Source organism: Panthera pardus, unplaced genomic scaffold (assembly GCF_024362965.1).
Source record: "Panthera pardus isolate Hobbes unplaced genomic scaffold, ASM2436296v1 HiC_scaffold_6, whole genome shotgun sequence".
Taxonomy (NCBI): Eukaryota; Metazoa; Chordata; class Mammalia; order Carnivora; family Felidae; genus Panthera; species Panthera pardus.
The window spans coordinates 64022474-64042855 of NW_026526991.1; the positions used below are offsets into that span (position 1 = coordinate 64022474).

The following is a 20382-nucleotide window of genomic DNA, read 5'->3' on the forward strand; positions in this document are numbered from 1 at the left end:
AGCTTCCTGAATTCAGTGGAGACGGTGGGATCCTGAGAAGCAGGGGTCAAGGAGCACCATTTAATTGACAAAGACGAGGAAAGTGTGATTACTGTAATGGGCAGCAAAGACTAAACAGTAATCAGAATAGGCTAAGCCACAAAGACCTTTGGCATTGTCTAATTGATTATGGTGTCCCTAGAGTTGAAAGTGGTGGGCAACATTGAAGCAGAAAAGCTCTAGGTTTGGTGAATAAAAGTTTAACTTGAGTCATCACAGTAGACAGCCATGGGCCCCCAACCAATTCCCAGATTTGAGTCACTTCACAGACCCAGAGTCCCTTGAATAAAGGAGAAGTCAGATCTCCTTAAGAAAAGATGCTGTTAACACGGCCAAAAAGTAAATACTATGAACAGATCTGTGGCCATTCACCAAGATGCCTATGCATAAGGAATGGCAAATGATCACATTTGTGAGATTATGAAACACTGGCTCTGAATTGATACGAATGCCTGGAGAATTAGGGCGGTCTACCAGTCAAGCTAGGAGTTTATGAAGGTCAGGTGGTCAGTGGAGTTTTGCTGTGGGTCCGTTTTGCAGTTGGCCTGGTGGGCCCCTAAATCCATATGTCATTTGGATTGTCATTTCCCCAGTTCTGGAAGGTGTAACTGGAAGGGACATACTCAGCAACTGTCAGAATCCTCACATCAGTTCCCTGACCTGGGGTGTAAGGGCTATTATGGTGGGGAAAGCCAACTGTAAGCCGTTCTACTTGCCTGTATCTACCAAAAGAGTAAACCAAAGCAGTACTGCATTCCTAGATGGACTGTGGAGATTAGTGCCATCATCAAGGACTTTAAAGATGCTAGGGTGGGGATTCCTCCACATACCAATTCAATTTGCCTCTTTGGCTAGAAGACAGATGGCTCTTGGAGAATGATAATGGATTTCTATAAACTTAATCAGATGATCACTCTAATTGCAGCTGTTGTCCAGGTGTGGTTTCATTGCTAGAGCCTGTCAATACAAGCATCTTTGCTGTTTGATTCGCAGCTGTTAATCTGGTTGATTGCTTTATTCTCTAGAGCTTTTAATAAAAACTACCAAAAGCATTTTGTTTTCACCCGATTGGGCCAAGAGTATACTTTCACTATTCAGTCTCAGGGCTGCCTGAATTCTCCAGACTATGCCATAATCTGGTCTGCAAGGACTTTGATCATCGCTCCATTGCACAGGACAGCACGTTAATCCATTACATTGATCTGATCTATCAAGGGGAGATTATGGTACTACTATATAATGGTAAGGTAAGGAGGTATGTGTGGAATGCATGTATCTTCTGGGCATTTTTTAGTACTCCCATGTCCTGTGATTAAAGACCGTGGAAAACTATACCCAATACAAGCAGACTGGCTAAGGACCGAGACCATTTAGGAATGAAGGTGTGGGTCACCATTCTAGTCAAATAACCACGAATAGCCAAGGTGCTTGCTGAAGGCAAAGTGAGTAAGAAATGACTAGTGGAAGAACATAGTTATAATACCAGCCATGACCATCTGACCAGTTGTAGAAACAAAGTCTGATGGAAATATTTCTTCCTTATTTTGATATGAATACATTTGTATATACATTAATTTTTTTTTCTATTTGCTACTTCCGTTTATCTGCCATCTAATGTAAAAAGTGTTAATAATACTTAATCTTACATTTCAGGATTTAGGTTACAGGATATCAAACGGGAATGTGACTCTATTCAAAGACAAATCAACACCACCCAAAGATGGGTAAAAGGATTTTTGTATCCTCTTTTGGGACAGAATTAGCATGTTTTTGGTTATACAATGGATGGTTGATTTTGCCATTGTCTTTATTTGAAAGTTAAGTGTATTAAAAGAGATGTACATGGATGCCAGGTTGACAAGGCCTAGTAGTAAGTTTGTGTTGTGTCAACTTAAGCTAAACTATAACTACATTTCCAGAATTCCTTTCCGTTTATTCCCTGAGTTATTGCAGAAGAAACACTTTGCATAAGGTTTAGAGGACAGAAGTGAAGCAGCAGCTAAATTCATTTTTTTCTTGGAAGGCAGCACATGTTTGCTTATCTGCTGGTCCACTTTGTTGGCATGGGGCAACAACTAGGAATGCATCTACTGTGGACCTGCTTAATTTCCTCCTTCACCTTTTCTGACTCCTTGGCTAGGTTCATGTTTATCTCCAAGATGAAGGGCATCATTTTTCCCTCTGTCACTCCCATCATCAAATTCAGAGGCTTAGAGATGGTGAGAAACCCACAAGCGTTCCAGTCTATCCTATGTGTTCAGCCCATCCTTGTAGCTTCCAGATTTTTCTTGCTTCTCTCACTTTACATCTACTTTTTTTAAAAAAATATTTATTTATATCTATCTGGCTTTTTGCTAGAAACACCAGATAGGAAAATAAAGACCATTTGAATAAAAAAAAAATTATTGATTTATTTATTTATTTATTTATTTATTGGGAGAGTGCAAGCGGGGGAGGAGCAGAGAGAGGGGGACAGAGGATCCAAATCCTGCTCTGTGCTGACAGCCCCATGTGGGGCTTGAACTCACAAACTGCAAGATCATGACCTAAGCCAAAGTTGGGCGCTCAACTGACTGAGCCACCCACGTGCCCCCACATCTACTTTTCTTTTTTTTTTAATGTTTATTTATTTTTGAGAGAGCGTGAGCGGAGGAAGGGCAGAGAGAGAGAAAGATATAGAATCTGAGGCAGGCTTTAGGCTCTGAGCTGTCAGCACAGAGCCCGATGCAGGGCTCAAATTCACGAACTGCGAGATCATGACCTGAGCTGAAGTTGGATGCTTAACTGACTGAGCCACCCAGGCACCCCTCATATGGTTTAATCCTTAGGGAAGCCTCTCCTGGACTCTCAGCCCTAGTTAAATGCCCCTCCTTTCTGCTTGTGCTTCCATAGCAACAACCTGTGCTATCTCTGTCATAGCATCTGTGAGTTTATATGGTCTTCTGTTGTTGGTGTCTCTTCCTAAGGAGACTAAACTGTTTGAGGGTAGGGACTGAGTCTTATCTCTGTATCTCTAGATCAGTGCAGTGCTTTGCACATAGCAAGAGCTTAATAAATGTTTGCTAAATGATGAAAATGAGCATTGTAACTTTGTAGTGAGGCTTCCTATATTTTGTTAACACCTGTGTATCACAGCTCATGGTAGTAAGATAATTACCATATAACTCCCTATACACAATCCCCACACTGCTCATTCCATAATCCTAGACCTACTTTTAGGCTGATTCTACTCTGCACAGCATGAAAGAGAACTAAGAACATTGTAACTTGTTCTCATTAATGTAGACCAAAAAAAAAAAAAAAAGATAATTTAGATCCCCAAACTAGATTTCTTTTTTTTTTTTTTTTTCAACGTTTTTTATTTTTGGGACAGAGAGAGACAGAGCATGAACGGGGGAGGGGCAGAGAGAGAGGGAGACACAGAATCGGAAACAGGCTCCAGGCTCCGAGCCATCAGCCCAGAGCCTGACGCGGGGCTCGAACTCACGGACCGCGAGATCGTGACCTGGCTGAAGTCGGACGCTCAACCGACTGCGCCACCCAGGCGCCCCCCAAACTAGATTTCTTGTTAGAGCTATCTGGTTTAGCTGTTGATATAACTGGAATTAACCAGATAATTTTACACCTGTTCTTTGGATTTCACTACATTAAGTATAGCCTAATTTATAGACTGATTAAAAAAGGATTGCCTATTGCTCAGACCGGGACTAAAAGGAGAACAGATGTGGAGATTGTGGGCTCCAAAAAATGTATTCTTCCCAGTTAAACTACATCAGTAATTATATCTGCTGTTCGAATAGGCCAAGAACTATGACTGCTGCTCTTAGGTGAGCAGTAAAGGCTGGAATCTAGAACCACTGCTTTAGTTGGGTTATAGAGGGTACAAACTATTCACTGCTCCTTTCATAATACAAGATAACAGAACCCGAAACCTAGTTCTCTACCTTTTTATTTTTATTTAAAAAAAAATTTTTTTTTAACGTTTATTTATTTTTGAGACAGAGAGAGACAGAGCATGAACGGGGGAGGGTCAGAGAGAGGGAGACACAGAATCTGAAACAGGCTCCAGGCTCTGATCTGGCAGCACAGAGCCTGATGTGGGGCTCGAACTCACGAACTGTGAGATCGTGACCTGAGCCGAAGTCGGATGCTTAACCGACTGAGCCACCCAGGCGCCCCAGTTCTCTACCTTTTTAAAATGTTTATTTATTTATCTTGAGAGAGAGGGGGGGAGAGAGTGGGGAGGGGCAGAGGGAGAGAGAGAACCCCAAGCAGGTGCCACGCCGTCAGTACAGAGTCCAGTGTAGGGATCGATCTCGCAAAACGTGAGATCATGACCTGAGCCGAAATTAAGGGTCAGACTGTCAAGTGACGGAACTACCCAGGTGCCCCCTCTGTTTTAAACTGAGTTATAATCGACCTATAACATTATATTAGTTTCAGGTGTACAACAATGATTTGTTATTTCTATATGTTGTAATGATCACCACAGTAAGCCTAGTTAACGTCTGTAACCATGAATACTTACAGAATTTTTTTCCTGTGATGAGAACTTTGAAGATCTACTCTCTACTCTCAGCAACTTTCAAATATGCAAAACCGTATTATGAACTATAGTCACCAATATGTACATGACATCCCCAGCACTTATTTATTTTATAACTGGACGTTTGTACTTTTTGTCTACTGGTTGTTTTTCTTTCAGTGCTTAAAATACCAAGAAATTAAGCCTCTTATGGGGAAGCAACTTCAACCAAGTGAAGTTCATGGTCTTTCTTACCATTCCTCCTCCATGATGTCATCTTAACCCAATTTTCATTTTCCAATATGATTGAATAAAATAAATAAAAATACTCACAAAGACAGCACAAGATACAAATTAAGCAGGTTACCTAGAGTCACAGCTCCTACAACACATCCTTGGGCAGCAACTCTCATGTGAATAAGATGAATGGACATTTTCTGATCCCTTCTGTACTTTAACGTGTAAAGACCATAGGACACGACAGTCATAAAGCCTGCTATTCCTGTTAAAGAAAAAAGTAGAGGTTATGTAAATAGTAGGCTAGAATCCCCAACATTTAGAGAGCTGAATAAGACTGTCCAAAGGATCAGTACTTGGAAGATAAGCAGGCAAGATACCAGAGAATACTTTAAAAAGAACCATGCTGGATTTGATCCACAGATTTTTTAAAGAGACCCTTAACATTTATGGATTCAATATTTGCAGTTTTTGACTCTTCCCAGAAAACCCCGAATCATAGAGTGTAGTAATTTCTCTTTTTTTCCTGAGGCATGATTTCAGATTGTGCATGCTGAGAGACTTTTATCTGGGGCAAGTCACTTTAGCCAGTGAGTGAACCAACAACAAACATCCCAGCATCCATAGCTTTCGAATGTTTGCCTTTACTCCTGTCTACTTGTTATCAAATAAGGAGTAAATCTAGTAAAATGAGAACATTTTTGATCTTCTGTAAAAATGAGATATTTGAATTGTAATGAGACATGGAAAGGTATGAATATTTGCACAGGAAGTGTGTGACTCCAAAAAGAACTATGACTCTAGGAGACTCCAGAAGGGCAAATATTTTTGTATTCCCTACCAGTGTCAAGGGGTGAATATGCTGCTGTGACAATCAAGATCCTATGTAATTGGCTCTAAGACAGAACACCAATCAACTGAATAGGAAATGTTCTAGAAACAGATTTAAAACACTGTGAGAACACTGAGAATTCATGACAAATCAAAATAACCAAATAACAGATAAAGGAGTAATTATTTAATAAATTCCATCGGTACAATTTGTTGGTATAAAGAACTAATTTGGATTTGTATCTCACAGCAGACCCTCCAAAAAAAATTCTGCAGGAGTTAGAATTAAATGTAAAAACAAAACAAAAACACCAATAAAAACAAAGAGGAATAGCATATTTGTAACATCTAAAAGAGGGTAAAATAGACTTAAGAGAAAATGATAAGGACAAAATGCCATTTTGACATAAGAATAAAGAAAACTTTTGCATAATGAAAACATGGGTCTATTTTTTGGGTTTTCTCTCCTATGTTGTTGGTCTGTGTATCTGTCCCTCCATCAACACCACACTGTCTTGATTACTGTAGCTATGTAGTAAGCCTCCATATCAGGTAGAGTGATTTCTCCCACTTTATCCTTGTTTTTTAATGTTTTAGCCACTTTAGGACTTCTGCCTTTACTTGTAAATTTTATTTTTTATTGACTTTTTAAAACTATTTTTAAAACAATTTTTAAAAACAATTTTTAAAAACGAATTTTTAATGTTTATTTTTGAGAGAGAGAGACAGACAGAGTGTGAGCAGGGGAGGGGCAAAGAGAGAGGGAGACACAGAACCCAAAGCAGGCTCCAGGCTCCGAGCTGTCAGCACAGAGCCTGACACGGGACTCAAACGCATGAACCGTGAGCTCATGACCTGAGCCAAAGTCGGACGCTTAACCTACTGAGCCACCCAGGTGTCCCTAAAAAAATTTTTTTTAAGTGTATTTATTTTTGAGAGAGAGAGAATCCCAACGACGTGGGGTTCAAACTCACAAACCCAGAGATCATGACCTGAGCCAAAATCAAGAATCAGAGCCCAACTGACTAAGTCACCCAGGCACCCCTTTACATGTAAATTTTGGAGTAAGCATGTCTTATCTAAAAAAAAACTTACTGGGATTTTGATGGGAAGTACACAAACATGTAGATCAATTTGGGGAGAGTCTTCCAATCCATGAACACAATACTACCTGTGGTCTTTACGTTTATTTAGGTCCTTTTTTAATTCTTTCATTAACATTTTATAATTTTCAGCATACAGATTGCATGTATGTTTTGTTAAGCATATATCTAAGCATTTCATTGCCTTTGGAGTGACTGTAAATGAGGTTATGTTTTTAATTTCAGTTTCTGTATGTTGTTAATACATGGAAATTCAGTTGGTATTTATGTAGGATAGCAAATTTTGATTAGTTATGTTGGCACATGTATGCCTCTGTAGGTGGGTGAGGATATATTTATTCTTTCAGAATCCATTTAATAAGTGGAAGTAAGAGAGTAATTGCATTGACACGTATATTTTGTAGGCCGATTAGCAAATGAAATCAAAATTAAAATGACAAAAACAGCAAAAAACAAGTAATAATAGAATAGTGGCAGACATGTTGAGAAACAGGTACAATGCTGAAAGCTCTGTGAGTTTAGCCAACTCTATAAAGATTTCTGGAAATATATAATAAGGGGTGTTAAATCAGATGTACTTCCTGCCCTAAAAATTCATACTCCAAGGAAATAAGCAAAAGAAACGTCAAGAAGTTGACACAAAGATGTTTATGGCTACACTATGTATGAAGAAAACCTGAACAACCCAAATGTCCCAAACAGAGGAAGAACTGCCATAGCTACGAAAAAAATTATAAGCATAGCAAGGAGTTTCAATATGTATAATGTGTGCAGAGACCTTAACAATGATCATAAAATAATTTTAAGCAATATAGATTGTATTTATTGATGGAATGGAAATATATCTACTTATATTTAATGATGGAAGTTGTTGAAGACAATAAAAATATTTATTGGTGGAATGTAAATATATCTCTTTATAGATATATTTAATGATGGAAGTTGTTGAAGATAAATACAAATGTTTTGTGAGTTTTCGGCACAGCTCACTCCCTGCAGCAGGAAATATATAGTAGATATTATTAAAATAACAATAGCTAAACAAACTATTCAATAATATATATTCAGATTTTGTCATTTATTTTTCTAGCAAAAACTTGATTCTCTTCCCTTATCAAATCAAGGCTCTGTTCTTAGTTAAATTGGTTTTGTTTCTTTTGGAGATTAAAGTCAGAACCTTTACTGTTTTCCATGTAGTGTCTCTGTGTAGTTTATATGTAATTGAATTTAGCTGGAAACACTTTTATCTTACTACTTTAATCACCCTAAATGTCTCTGGAAAAATTATTTAATTTGCAGTGGGCACAGTGATTAATCTCTCTATTCATGATAGTGATCTGTTCAAGTGGCAACAAGTTCTTGAATTGTTTTTCCAGTTAAAAATGCTAAGGAAGATGAATCACTATAACATTATTTGCTTCCATTTCTTGTAGGTGCTATTATCAAGTTTTAATCAAATGAAATTAAATGTATAAACAGCATATTAGTATAAAGTAAAATTTTGATTCTTTTTAATATGTGAATAATGACACGAGGTTGCTAGATTTGCAGTGGTAACAGAAACCCAATGATATACCTATTCAGGAGGTTTTAGGGAATTAATCACCTATGTCAGTGTAACTTACATAATGTAAGTCTCATTTAAATAAGTTATTTTAATAGCTTCCAGACCAAATGAACACCAGGCAAGAGGCATGGCTGCAGTATACAATAATAATGCTTGCATCAGCTAAAGCATCCAAAAGAAGAAAGAGAAAACTTAGATTTTAAAACATAATATTGGTGGGGCGTCTGGGTGGCGCAGTCGGTTGAGCGTCCGACTTCAGCCAGGTCACGATCTCGCGGTCCGTGAGTTCGAGCCCCGCATCAGGCTCTGGGCTGATGGCTCGGAGCCTGGAGCCTGTTTCCGATTCTGTGTCTCCCTCTCTCTCTGCCCCTCCCCCGTTCATGCTCTGTCTCTCTCTCTGTCCCAAAAATAAATAAAAAAAAAAAAACAAAAAAAAAACAAAACATAATATTGGTGTTTAGATTGTGTGTGTGTGTGTGTGTGTGTGTGTGTGTGTGTGTGTGTCTAAGTCCACTTACATATAGTATTTGTTCTAAATGTAGGCATATTAAGTCTGTGTCGGGAAAAGACAAACAGGCTAAGCCTCCAGGTCTAATTACAATACCACTTCTTTAATCTAGAGTTTATTTAACCATCAACCTCAACATCTGGAACACTTCAGGAAAACAGCAAAAAGGGCCATTGAACATGAACATCACAAAGTTCACGCTCTCAAGTGTACAGACAAGTAGGTAGGCCTAGGCTTTTTCATTCAGAGCTTCTTTACTCTGAACTGACTCACAGTTCTTTTAAACTTGGGTAGCTAGCTTCTGGTGCCACAGAATACTAGAAGCAGAAGTTTTTGACTGCACTCAACATTAATGGAAGAGACAGAAAAATCTATAAACATCAGACACAAGAGTTTAAAGGTTGGAGTTAGAACAGAAAGAGACATACACATCTCAGTAGTCACTCTTAGACTTTCGATGTAATAAACTGGTGCTGCTAATGATCTAGTCATCATAGAAGTGTTAAAGTTCATTCAACTCCAGTTAGAGTGGCTGGGAACTAGGAATTCGAGATAGACCTCGAATGAAGAGGAGTTAAGTAAGATTTGAAGCTTCGTAATAAAAATAGCTAACATTTACTGGGGATTTGCCATCTACTAGAAACTGTTCTGAAAGTTTAACTTCTACTTAGAGAGGCTTAGCTTCAGTTATCTTAAAAGTTCAATGATGTAAAACATCTCCATTCTCAAAGATACTGGGTAAGGCATTATTATTATTACAGACAGTTCTCCAGTGTCCAGTCAAGGCTTGTACTTACCTACGGGGACAAAGGGGGAGTCTCTAGATTTCCTAATCAGTCGTGAGAGTAGGCTTTCCTCCCCATCTGCTGACCACTGGTTATCTGAAGACATTTTTCTCTCTAGTAACAGTAGGGGATAAATGTGGTTGCTGTGAATCATTAAAAATCCATTTACCCTCTCCCAATACATTGTCGATTATGTGTTTTCAGTTTGCTTGATCTGCCTGCTTGCTCCATTGAAATAAACAGTCCTGTTTCCTTCACCCTTTTCATTATGGAATCCTTTCATCTTGTTTGGGGGTAGGGGGTAAAAGAAAAAGAGAAGTGATGATAATCAGATTCCGTGAATACAGAATGAAGACACAGATCATAACTGGGTTATTCAGTCTCCTTTCACTGCTCAGCATTTGAGAACATGGGGAATCTCAAAACTTCTTCCACAAACAGGAAGACAATGCTTTTACAAAACATTTTAAAGAATGATGGCAGTGCCACATACGCAGAATTACTTCCCGATTCACAGCTGATGGCAGAATGATCATTCCAATTCTTCAGAATGTGCAGAGCACTATAAAATCATTGACACAGTGGAAATAATCCTCCTTGTCTATACAGGAATGAGGAAACTCACAGTCATCAACATGGCTTAGCAGCACCTCAGTCTGTTATCTGCACCACCCACTTTTTTTACCTCAAAATTCAAATACCATGGCTTCATCCTATAAATCGGCTTTCATCGGAAAATGGAACCCGGTAAGCGGCAGAAGCACCATACCTTTGGCGTACCCCACCACTTGCTGCCTGTCCCAGTGCTCCTTGAGCAGGAAGCTGTGGATCAGAACAGGCTTTGAAAGGCTGAGACACATTTATGTGCAATTTCCTACGAATTGATCGTGAGAAAGCCCAGAAACAACCTGCTCGCCCCCGCCCCCGCCCAGGGGGGGCGTGGCCAGCTGGTATTGCCAAGGTTTCCACCTCCCCCGCTGGAAATTTACTAACACCACCTGGACCACAAACATTGGGGGTTTTGAAGACAGCACTAAGGAAACATTAAGGATTTTGAAGAAGATGCTTTTACTGAATTCTGCCTTCACAGGGAGCTCCCAACTTCTCTCCATGGCTGTGAGTCCCCACTACCTGATACCAGGACCCCAAATCAAGAGGAAAGTGGGCCCGTGGCTACAACATTGGGCTTGGGCGGGGGTGGATGTTAGCCATCTGAGGCTGAGAGTCTTGTCTTTAACGACTCTGGGGGCGCCTGGGTGGCTCAGTCGGTTAAGCCTCCCATTTCAGATCGGGTCATGATCTCCTGGTTCCTGGGTTCAGGCCCCCCCCCCCCCCATCAGTTCAGAGCCTGCAGTGGGCTTCAGATTCTGTCTCCCTCTCTCTCTACCCTTCCCCCACTCACACTCGGTCTCTCAAAAATTAATTAATCAATTAAACAAACATTAAAAAGAAAAAAGAATATGCACTTGCTAAAGGGGCGCCCACTGTGGCCCAGATCCCTGGCTGAGATGCCACGAGCCTGCACCTGGGGTCACCTGGAGGCGAGGCCCTCACACCTGAGGCTCCCGCAGAGCCTCGAGCAGCTTGAGCACCAGGCTGTAAAGCACTTGACGTCACCAAGCCCCCGGCCAATGTGAGAGCCCGATAGGCGCAGGAAGGTGCTGAGGGAGCTGTTGTCCTGCGCCTGTGCCGGGAGCCTGAGCCTTCTGTGGCTCCCCGGGCTGGTCGGTGGTGGACGCTGCTTTTGCTTCTGTTGTGACCCCGCAGCCTTCGGGTGCTCGAGGCCTCGGAAAAGTCCTGGCTCACCGTCTCCTTCTGACTGCATCCACAAAGATGAGCGCAGAGCACCAGGTAGCGTTCACGGTTTTTTCCTTATGGCTTTAAACTTTTAAGTAATTTCGAATTTACAGAGAAGTGCCCAGAATAGTACAAAAAATTGGATGTCCGACACCCAGCTTGCCTTTTGTTAACATTTAGCCACATTTGCTTTATCATTTTTCTCAACGAAAATTTCTCCCTTCCTTCCTTTCTTCCTGAGACCCATCTGAGAGTGAGTCATATACTGATGCGCCCCAACCCCTAAAAACTTTTGTATGCATTTGGGGCATCCTTTTATGTAACCATAGTACCATGGTCAAAATCAGGATGCTAGTTTTGTTATAATACTATAATCTAAAGATTTTATTCATATTTCAGCAGTTAAGGTCCCAGTGATGACCTTAATAGCAAACATTTTTTTTCTAGGCTAAGATTCAATCAGGATTACATACTGCCTTTGGTTGTCAAGTCGCTTTATCCCCCCCTCTAATCTGAAACATTTCCTTAGTCGTTGTATTAGTCAAGATTCTCCAGAGAAACAGAACCAACAGGAGATATATATACACATATATATACTTACACACATATACGCACACACATACATGTATGTGTATATATATATATGAGCTTGCATATCTCCGTATGCATATATTCATGTATATATACTTATATATGAAGAAATTTACTATAGGAATTGGCTCACGTGGTTGTGGGAGCTGAGAAGTCTCATGATCTGCCATCTGCAACCTCGCAATGGTGTAAGTCCTTATCCAACCCCAAAGGCCTGAGAACCGGGAGCAGTGATGTCTGAGGGCAGAAGATGGATGTTCCTGCTCAGGCAGAGAACACATTCACCCTTCCTCTGCCTTTTTGTCCTGTTCAGGCCCTCAGTGGATTTGATAATACTCTGCTGCATTGGCGACGGTGCTCTTTATTGGTCTACCAGCTCAAATGCTAATAATCTCTTCTGGAAACACCCTCACAAACACACCCAGAAATAAGGTTTTACCAGCTATCTGGGCATCCCTTAGCCCAGTCAAGTTGACATGTAAAATTAACCATCAAAATCTTCTTTTGTCTTTCATGACCCTGATATTTTGCTAACACAGGCCACTTATTTTGTAGGATGTCTCCCAATTTAGTTTTTTGCTGATACTTTCTCATCATTAGGTTGTGGTTATACATTTTTGGCAGAGTGATGCTGTGTTCTTGGTGTGCAGTATCCGGAGGCACATAACTTAGTTCGTCTGGTGGCAGTAACTCTGATCCACTGTTATGCTGATAAATGTCTAACAGCTGGTTATCCAGAGGAAGAGAAGCCCTGACTTGTAATATTTGTCACTTTCCACTTGTAAATGGCCAATTTCAAGCTACTGTTATGTCATCACTGAACACAAAGTTGGGAAGAGACGTGCTGCCCCTGAGTTGGGGTGAGTTGACTCTGGCACGCCACAGTTTTGAGCATTTGGATTAAGGTGGGGTCCGCCAGTTTCTACACTGTAAAGTTCCTCTTTTTTCCCTTTATTCATAATGAGTATTTTGTGAGGAGGTACTTTAATATTATGCAAATACACTGTTATGTATCAGGCTTTTACTCATTAACTTCATCCATTTATGATCCTTGCCTGAATCAATTAATATTATGTTTGCCAGATGATAATTTTCTAAATACATCATTCTTTTTACATTTTTCAGTTGGCACTCTAATATAAGGAATTGCTTCTCCTTCTTTCCTATTATTCATTTATTTATATCAGTTTGGTCTCGTGAATTTCTATTTTATTCAGTGCTTATCCATCACCACCGTTATTTATTTTGATGGTCAAACTGTCCCAGATTTGTCTAATGGGAGCCCCTTCAGGCTGGCTTCTATTGGCTCCTATTGACATGACCCCATCATTCTTCAAACATTCTTCTTTCTATCCTGGCATAACAAGATGTTCCAGGCTAAACTTGTACTTTTTTGCCCCAGCTCTGAAATCAGCCACTTCTTTAAGGAGCCCTGATTCATTTTAGTAGAGAATGATATTTAGAAACCACGTTCCAGGCATTAGAAGTGCTCATTGTTCCTGGAGTGTCATTCCTTCTAAGCCCTCTCTCAGTAGGCAGAATTAGGATTTATATCTATGTCTGTTTCTCTTCCTATGTACCTATCTATACTAAAATCATGAGTTTGTAGTAAGATCTCCAAATTCAACCCAACTCCACAGGATTCATTTAGTCTTCCCTTTTCATTATTTGTGATACCTTTCTCTGTGAGAGACCTGGCTCCTGCTATCTTTAGGATACTTACTTATTTGCTTAATTCTAGAGTACACAAAAATTCATTTCAGATTTTCTAACCCATACCTCTGTGAAAAACAAGCCCATTAAATATTTTTTTATAGTTCTTTTTTGTCAGAGAGAAAATGGTCAAAATACTGTCTTCAAAAATCATTTGGAATGAAAACACATTTCTACACAAAAACTCGTGGGCAGATGTCCACAGCATCACTGTTCTTAGTAGCCAATAAATGGAAACAACCCAAACATCCATCATTTGATGGAAAAATAAAATGTGAGGGAGGCAAACCATAAGAGACTCTTAAATACAGAGAACAAACTTGAGGGTTGATGGGGAAGGGTGGGAGAGAGGGGGAAATGAGTGATGGCATTGAGGAGGGCACTTGTTGGAATGAGCACTGGGTATTGTATGGAAGCGATGAATCCTGAAGCCAAGAGCACACTGTATACACTGTATGTTAGCTAACTTGGCAATAAAATTATATTTAACAAAAAAAAAAAAAAAAAGAAAAGAAAGGAAATGTGATATAGCTGTACAATGGAAAATTATTTAGCCATAAAAAGAAATGAAGTACTGATATGTGCTATACCATAGATGAGCCTTGAAACATGCTAAGTGAAAGAAGCCTGTTATAAAAGACCATATATTGTGTGATTCCATTTTTATGAAATACCCAGAATAAACAAATCTATAGAGATAGAAAATAGAGAGCTGCCTGGGTGGCTCAGTTGGTTGAGCGTCCGCGACTCTTGGTTTCAGCTCAGGTTATAATCCCAGGGTCATGGAATTGAGTCCTGCATTGGGCTCCACGCTGAGTGTGGGGCCTGCTTAAAATATTCTCTCCCCCCCACCCCACCCCGTCTCTCCTGCCTCTGCACCTCTCCCCTGCTTATGCTCACTCACTCTCTCTAAAATAAAAAAAATAATAAAATTAAAACCATAAATTTAAAAAAACAAAATAGATTAGTGGTTGCCTGAGGCTGTGAGACAGTGGAAGGAAAATAGGGAGTGACTACTGATGGTTACAGAGGCTTTTCAGGGGGTAATGAAAAAATTTTTTTAAATAGATTGTGCTGGGGGCACCGGTAGCTCACTCAGTTAAGTATCTGACTCTTGATTTCAGCTCAGATCATGATCTCCTGGTTCATGAGATCAAGCCCCACGTCAAGCTCTGTGCTGACAGCATGGAGCCTGCCTTGGGATTCTCTCTCCTCTCTCTCCCTCTCTCTCTCTCTGCCCCTCCTCTGCTTGTGCTTTCTCTCTCTCTCTCAAAATAAACAAACATTTAAAAATAAAGATTGTGGGGCGCCTGGGTGGCTCAGTCAGTTAAGCGTCTGACTTCGGCTCAGGTCACGATCTCGCGGTATGTGAGTTTGAGCCCTGCGTTGGGCTCTGTGCTGACTGCTCAGAGCCTGGAGCCTGTTTCAGATTCTGTGTCTCCCTCTCTCTCTGACCCTCCCCCGTTCATGCTCTGTCTCTCTCTGTCTCAAAAATAAATAAACGTGAAAAAACAATTTAAAAAAAAATAAAAAAATAAAGATTGTGATGTTGGTTGCACAATGCTAAATATAATAAAAAATCACTTAATTGTATATTTCAGGTAAATTTTAGGATATGTGAATTATATGTTAACAAAGTTGTTTAAAAAAAAAAGTTACTTGATGGGGGAGGGGAAGGAAAAGAAAAAAATTAGGGAGAGAGCCAAACCATAAGAGACTCTTAAAAACTGAGAATAGGGGCGCCTGGGTGGCTCAGTCATTTAAGCGGCCGACTTCGGCTCAGGTCATGATCTCGTGGTCCGTGAGTTCGAGCCCCGCGTCGGGCTCTGTGCTGACAGCTCAGAGCCTGGAGCCTGTTTCAGATTCTGTGTCTCCCTCTCTCTGACCCTCCCCCGTTCATGCTCTGTCTCTGTCTCAATAAATAAACGTTAAAAAAAAAAATTTAAAAACTGAGAATAAACTAAGGGTTGATGGGGAGTGGGAGGAAGGGAAGGGTGGGTGATGGGCATTGAGGAGGGCACCTGTTGGGAGGAGCTCTGGGTGTTGTATGGAAACCAATTTGACAATAAATTTCATATTAAAAAATAAATAGATAATCTAATGACACACACAAAAAAGTTACTTGAAAAAAAAGCTACTTGGGTTGAATTTTCTCCCCCTGCATCAATGTGGTTAGTCTTCATTTAGAATACAATTAGGGCACCTGGGTGGAGTAGTTGGTTAAGTGTCTGACTCTTGATCTAGGCTCAGGTCATGATCTCACGGTTTGTGAGTTCGAGCCCCACATTGGACTCTACACTGACGGTGCTGAGGCTGCTTGGGATTCTGTGTCTCCTCTCTGCTCCTACCTTGCCTGTGCTTGCTCTCTCTCTCTCTCTCTCAATAAATAAATAAAACTTTTTAAAAAAAGCAGAAAAGAATTTTACACACACACACACACACACACAAAAGAATACCATTAGGTGTTTTTTATTTTTCGATTTTAGGGATGCCCCCCCCCCATTCTTCATTTCATCTTATGTAAAAAACATTCTTTTGCATATTTTATGTAAGACATTAACATGGTTCCCCAAATCAAAACTATACAAAGGGTATATTTAAAACTGCATCACTGCTCTTCCCCCTTTTATTTCTGCTCTCTTCCCACCCACCACTATAGACAACCAATCTCGCTAGTGTCTGGCTTATTCTTCTGCAGTTTCTTTTTGCAAAAATAAACATATACGTGGGTATTCTCTTATTTACCCTTCTTTTTTACAGAGAAGGTACCACACTATAGCTAGTTTTAGGTGACAGAGCTTCTGTTTACTCAATAATATGACCTTGAAATCACACCTTATCACCCTAGCAGCTCTCTGTCTCCCATCCAAGCACTAACCAGGCCTGACCCTGCTTAGCTTCCGAGATCAGACGAGATCGGGCGCGTTCAGGATGGTGTGGCCGTAGACTCTAGCAGCTCTTTGTCATACTGCTATTCAGGTATGTAGTAAGTGCTCCGCTGTGCAAAAAGTGCCCTGGTTTATTCAAGCATATTCGTATGTATGAGCATCTAGCTTGGAAACATTACAAACGATGCGACAATGAACTGTCTTGTGCTTCTGTACTTTCCTGTTGTTGGAAGCGTATCTTCAGGATGCAATTCTAGAGGTGGGAGTGGCGGGCCAAAAGGTAAATGCAGGTATAGTTTTGTCAAGTATTGCCAAATTCCACAAGAGTTGAACACTTTGGCATCCCCATCAGCGATACGCAGGTATGTCTGTTTCCCCATGGCTTGCCCATCTGAATGTATTGTCAGACTTTTGGAGTCTTGGCAGACCTGATGTGTGAGAAGTGGTATCCCCCAGTAGGTTTAATTCACATTTTGTGGATTGTGAGCGAGATTGAGCATGACGTCTAGGGCCATTTTTGCGTAGTAAAAATTATTTGCCTTCATAATTTTAAAGTTCCTGAGGAATTTGGGGAGGGTTGGCAGATATCCCCAGACTCGTCAAAGGATTCTGAGTTCAGGGATCAGTACGGGAAGCCTCCAGAAGTAGAAATGATCATTTTAGCGTGAGGAGACTTCAGAGACAAACACGAGCTGTCCTGTAAAGTGCAGCCGAATTGCCTTTTTGAAACCTAGAGTTTCATGTTGTCCTTTTGTATCCCTCGTTCAGTTCTTCCCGCAACTCGTTTGCCATTCTGCACCGTTCTCACCTTGGCTCTGTGTTAGGCCAGCTGGAGCTTCGTGAAAGTCCCCACTATCATTTACATATTTGCCTTTTCTTTCTTTGTCCAGTCTAGCTGATGTGGTAGGCAGAATAATGCCTCCTCTACCCCGCTCCCGGAGATCTCCCCGTCCTGGTACCAGCAACCTATTGGATGTGTTATGTTACAAGGCAAAGGGAAACTAAGGTTGCAGGTGGAATTAAGCTTGCTATCCAGCTGACCTTGAGATGTGGTTATTCTGGAGTATCTCGGTAGGGCCTGTGTAATCACAAGGGCCCTTAGAAGTGAAACTGGGAGACAAGAAAGTCAGGTCCGTTTCAGAAAGAGATTTGAACCAGCGTGGCCTCGCGAAGCTGGCGAAGGCAAGGGAACAGTTTCTTCCGGGGGGCCTACAGAAAACGAACAAACAAACGAAACCCTGCCAACACCTTGGTTTTAGCCAAGTGACACCCATTTGGGGCTTTTGTCCTCCAGAACCGGTAGATAAAAGTTTGTATTGTTTTAAACCACTAAATCTGTGGTAATTTGTCATGGCAGCAATAGGAAACTAATATGGCTGACACGGGCCTGGCATTCTCCCACATAGCCAGTCTGCCCGAAAGGCCAGGAGAGGGAGGTGATGTGGAACTGGACTTGGCAGTTCTGTTGAATTCCCACAAAAGGAAGTCTGTAGGGATGGAGAGGACTAAGGATAGAATTCTGGGGAAGTAAAAGGCAGCCAAGGAGCTCGAGATGGAGCAGCCAGAGGGTCAAAAAGACTCACAAGAAAAAGGAGGAAGATCTCCAGAAGAGCGGTCAGAATCAGATAGTACACAGTTCATACAAAGAACGAAGCCTTGGGGCGCGTGGGTGGCTCAGTCGGTTAAGCGTCTGACTTCCACTCGGGTCATAATCTCACGGTTCGTGGGCTCGAGTCCCGCATTGGGCTCTGTGTTGACAGCTCAGAGCCTGGACCCTGCTTTGGATTCTGTGACTCCCTCTTTCTCTACTCCTCCCCCACTCACGCTCTGTCTCTCTCTCTCAAAAATAAATAAACATTTAAAAAAATTAAAAAAAAAACACACCAAAGAACAAAGCCTTTATATTTGGGAAGCAGGATATCTGTGGTGGCTTCGAGGAGAACAGTTTCAGAGAGGGCTGGCTACCCAATGAGAATGGATTGAGGAGTGAGTGGGAAGTAGGCAAAAAAAAAATGGATTTGATATTTTTAAGAGATTTGAAGGGAGGAAAAGAGCATAGCGATTTCAGGGGAAAGCAAAGCTAAGTTTTTTTTGGTGTTTTTTGTTTGTTTGTTTTTACTGGAGGAAGGTGGTGTGGATTTTAGGGTATTTGAACACAAGGGGAAGAGTGAAGATGCAAAAAGAGTGTGACTTGGCAGGAAAAAAAGACCGGGAAGAAATGAATCCAGGGCCCAGGGCTGGCCTTGCAGGTCTGATCAGGAGAGGGCATCTGGTGGGGTTCTTAAATCTGTAGACCCGCTCGATGGCTCTCTGTTTGTGTTTCCCTCTGTGGAGTAGTAAAAGTCCTCTGCTGAGAGGAGAGGCGTGGCAATGTGGAAATGAGCATGGTCAAGGACGGGCGGGACCCTGTGGCAGCTGAGGATACATTAGCAGTTTCTGAGCAGCCCTGAGAAGTCTAACTGGGGCTTTGGGCTCTCTCCTAAAGGCAGCAGAGGAGACAAATGAGTGGGATCGTTTGTATGTTTCACACAGATGGAGTGCTGCAGGTAAAAGCTGAGTTAAGAGGAACCCCCTGTCCCCCAAGAAGCTTTGAGTCAGTCTGGGGCAGACAGATGAGTAAAGCAACAATGGCAGCACATGAGAACGTGACAGGAGGAGGCCTGGGCTCGTGGGAGCCTGGATGAAGGACCTAAAGACCCAACTGGAGAATTAAGGAAGTTCTTTTCGGAGAAAGTGACTTTTACGGGATATTGTAGAGAACTAGTCGATTTGAGGTGAAGAGAGGAGAGGGTAGGGCATTCTGGGCAGAGGGCACAGAGCGTGGAAAGGCTCAGAGGCAGAAGGTCCAGACAGCACAGTGTGTAGAGTCAGGGGTGGGAGTGGCTTGTAGAGAATCAAGCTGCAGGGCCAGTGGGGCCAGATCGCGAGAGCCTTGCATTTTAACCTAAGGATTTTGAAGTTTCATCTGAAAACCATGAAAAGCCATCCAAAGGTTTGAGGCAGGAAGTGATTTAAAAAAATTTTTTTTTTTTTACATTTATTTATTTTTGAGAGATAGAGACAAAGCACGAGCAGGGAGGGGCAGAGAGAGAGAGACAGAATCTGAAGCAGGCTCCAGGCTCTGAGCGCTCAGCACAGAGCCTGTTGCGGGGCTTGAACTCAAGAACTGCGAGATCATGACCTGAGCCAAAGTCAGAAGCTTAACCAACTGAGCCACCCAGGCGCCCCCAGGTGGCACCATTTTACCTAATTCTTACACTTTCAGACATACCTGTCCTCCAGGTATGGATGTGTATTTGCTGTGTGTGCAAAAGGCAAATATTTTTTATGAAATTTACTCAGGATCCCAGAAGGCCTCCTTCCCAGAATCCGAAGGGAAGAAAATAAAAGCACAGTAGCAAAAAGGGGGGCTGACAGGTTATTGATTTATTGATTGTGGCTACGTTCTCCAGTGTTTTCTCTCACTTTCAACATTTGGGCAGATGAGGTTGCCTCCATTGGTAAGTAGTTTGGTATATGGCAACATTTATATTTATAAGTAAATATTATGGGGTCACCTGGGTGGCTCAGTCGGTTAAGGGTCCAACGTCGGCTCAGGTCATGATGTCACAGTTCATGAGTTCGGGCCCCGCATCAGGCTCTGTGCTGACAGCTTAAAGCCTGGAGCCTGTTTCAGATTCTGTGTCTCCCTCTCTCTGCCCCTCTCCCACTCATGCTCTGTCTCTTTCTCTCAAAAACAAATAAACATTATAAATATTATGTATTTTAATATTGCACTCTTGGCTTTTAAAAAAGTTT

At 41.4% G+C, this 20382-nt stretch overlaps 1 protein-coding gene across 2 annotated transcripts in view; it reads right to left on the reverse strand.

Annotated features, from left to right (window-relative positions):
- HIGD1C (HIG1 hypoxia inducible domain family member 1C) overlaps positions 1–20382 on the reverse strand; it is a 31464-nt gene that overhangs the window by 6004 nt on the left and 5078 nt on the right. Inside the window, exons 2-3 of one of the 2 annotated variants that reach the window (XM_019419354.2) lie at positions 9608–9709; positions 4932–5066 (exon numbers count right to left, since the gene is read on the reverse strand). In XM_019419354.2, the coding sequence (XP_019274899.2) occupies positions 4932–5066; positions 9608–9709 (237 nt within the window). Of the gene's footprint in view, positions 1–4931; positions 5067–9607; positions 10187–20382 lie in introns of those variants that run through there. The other variant, XM_053894783.1, reaches the window with a different exon arrangement.